This window comes from Apis dorsata, unplaced genomic scaffold, assembly GCF_000469605.1.
Source record: "Apis dorsata unplaced genomic scaffold, Apis dorsata 1.3 scaffold_683, whole genome shotgun sequence".
NCBI lineage: Eukaryota > Metazoa > Arthropoda > Insecta > Hymenoptera > Apidae > Apis > Apis dorsata.
This window is the reverse complement of record NW_006263864.1, coordinates 45,970-47,835: the sequence shown is the minus strand read 5'-3', so window position 1 is coordinate 47,835 and position 1,866 is coordinate 45,970. Positions and strand designations below refer to the sequence as shown.

At 47.1% G+C, this 1,866-nt stretch overlaps 1 protein-coding gene and 1 long non-coding RNA gene across 3 annotated transcripts in view; one reads left to right on the top strand and one right to left on the bottom strand.

The window, feature by feature from the left end:
* The window catches only part of LOC102674709 (protein THEM6-like), a 5,457-nt gene continuing 3,591 nt past the window's right edge, over nucleotides 1-1,866 (top strand). The window contains exons 1-2 of one of the 2 annotated variants that reach the window (XM_031513660.1): nucleotides 1-335; nucleotides 1,242-1,748. In XM_031513660.1, coding sequence (XP_031369520.1) covers nucleotides 1,592-1,748 — 157 coding nt within the window. In that variant the 5' untranslated portion in view covers nucleotides 1-335; nucleotides 1,242-1,591. Of the gene's footprint in view, nucleotides 432-1,241; nucleotides 1,749-1,866 lie in introns of both variants that reach the window. The other variant, XM_006622245.2, reaches the window with a different exon arrangement.
* Nucleotides 1,666-1,866, bottom strand: part of LOC102674619 — a 757-nt gene continuing 556 nt past the window's right edge. Inside the window, exon 2 of the long non-coding RNA XR_422642.2 lies at nucleotides 1,666-1,767. This is a non-coding gene — a long non-coding RNA (uncharacterized LOC102674619). The remainder of the gene's footprint in view (nucleotides 1,768-1,866) is intronic.

The following is a 1,866-nucleotide window of genomic DNA, read 5'->3' as shown; positions in this document are numbered from 1 at the left end:
TCTATTTTTTACGATAATTCCCCGCAAACATCTATGCAACGCACGACCATAGTTCGATCCCCCCATTAAAAAAGGCGGCAAGGATTTTGACGTCAACGCGCAGCAAGGTTTCGCCTCCCACTAGGAACGGTAGGCTTCGTGGTTGGAAATCCTCGGCGCAGATGCGACTTCGGAAAGGGACGTTCCGACGCCCGTAACGCTCACCACGACATCGAAACCGGGGAACGCGGTTGATCAGCAGTTTCTGAGATGTCGACACGAACGCATACTTCTTGCCGTTAATTCTGCTCCGTCTACGTGTGCTCCTCGCGCGTGTCCCTCGTGCGTGTGCGCGTGTAAGTAGATAAGCATGTGCGGATTCATGTGTCGCGTATAGTCAGCCACAGGACGTCGCGCATCCTCGATATTTCCACCTGACGGGCACCCGCCAGGTAGGTGCAATCATCGATTATCGCAACCAGTTGCCAGTCGACAACAGTTTTATCTTTACCGCGTGCGAAACGAATAACGATCTTAGCGCGATGGAAAGGGCTGCGTGCCGTTCGAGGGTAGAACGTTCGCTATTTTGAAAAATGGACGGCGACGTCGACGAATTTTTGAGCTTGTTTTTCACGAAGGAGCGCTCGTCAAAGGAAAACGTGCTTTGCCTCGTAATTGGACGGAGCGGGAAAGTATCGAAAGTAGCTTTCGCTACGAAAGATTTAAACGCTTTCGTAAACGGTATCGTTCTCCCCCAGAAACTCAACGTTCAAAAGTTACGCCACGGTGTTGCCGTTTGCCAAATCGCGTCGCTGCTTGTTCTTGCTCGGTTGTCATCTTTCGACTTGTCGCCTATAGCGATCAGCAACATTGCAACACGATTCATCGATGCCTATTTTTGATGTGCAGTTTATTTTACGAACGATCCCGATGTGTGGGTCAGCACGAGGAATACCGCGCAATTCCAACGGACGTGTATTATTCTAATATTTACTCAGTGTGTGTGTGTATGCTTTTCAGAAATAACTTTTGTTCGTCTAAGTGCAAATTTTTCCACGGACTAATCGTTGCCTGGGAAAGAGTTACCCATTCAACGTTGCCTCGCTATCGAGCGTTTGTTCTACAACATGGTGTTGCAAAAACGTCTCGCTCTCGAGTAGAATCTATCGCGTGGAACAAATTCGACGAAAATTCTTTCGACGAACGAACAATTTTCAATTCATTTTTTCCCGATAATTAAAATTTTATCTGTCACGTTTTAGGTATATTCGTGCGTATAAAGAAAAAAAAAGAGGAAGAAGAAGAAGAAGAAGAAGAAGAAAAGAAAAGGAAGGAAACGGTTTGACGCTTTGATCGGGATATGTGCCGATGCGTCTCATAATGGGACTGCTCGCCATGCGACGTCGGTCCACCTGCTATCCTTTGTCATGCTAATTGTGCAACCTGACTTCCCTTCCACGAGAAGCGAACGAGGAAACACCGTACGTCTCGACCGACGAATCGATAAAGCGGGGTGTGGCTTTGCAACGGTGGAGAATTTCCAAAGTCTGACCACGCGGGGATCTTGTTCCCGATTCAATCCAAGAACGGACGGAATACGAGATTGATCAGGATGATAGCCTGCTGGGTATTGACCGGTGTATTCGGAGCTATCGTGTTGCTCTACGGAGTGATAGAGGTCCATTATTTCCTTCGCATGTTCTTCATCGTGTTCTTCGCGCGTTTCTGCAAGAAAAGAGTTCGCATCCTCGACGAGACCACTGTATACGGTACGTTGGTTGCTCAACCCTGGAAGGGATTAGACAATCACATTAATTATTGCGAACACGTTAAAATTAACTTACTAAGTCTCTTCAGTACCCTCTCATCGTTGAAGCTAAAATTATA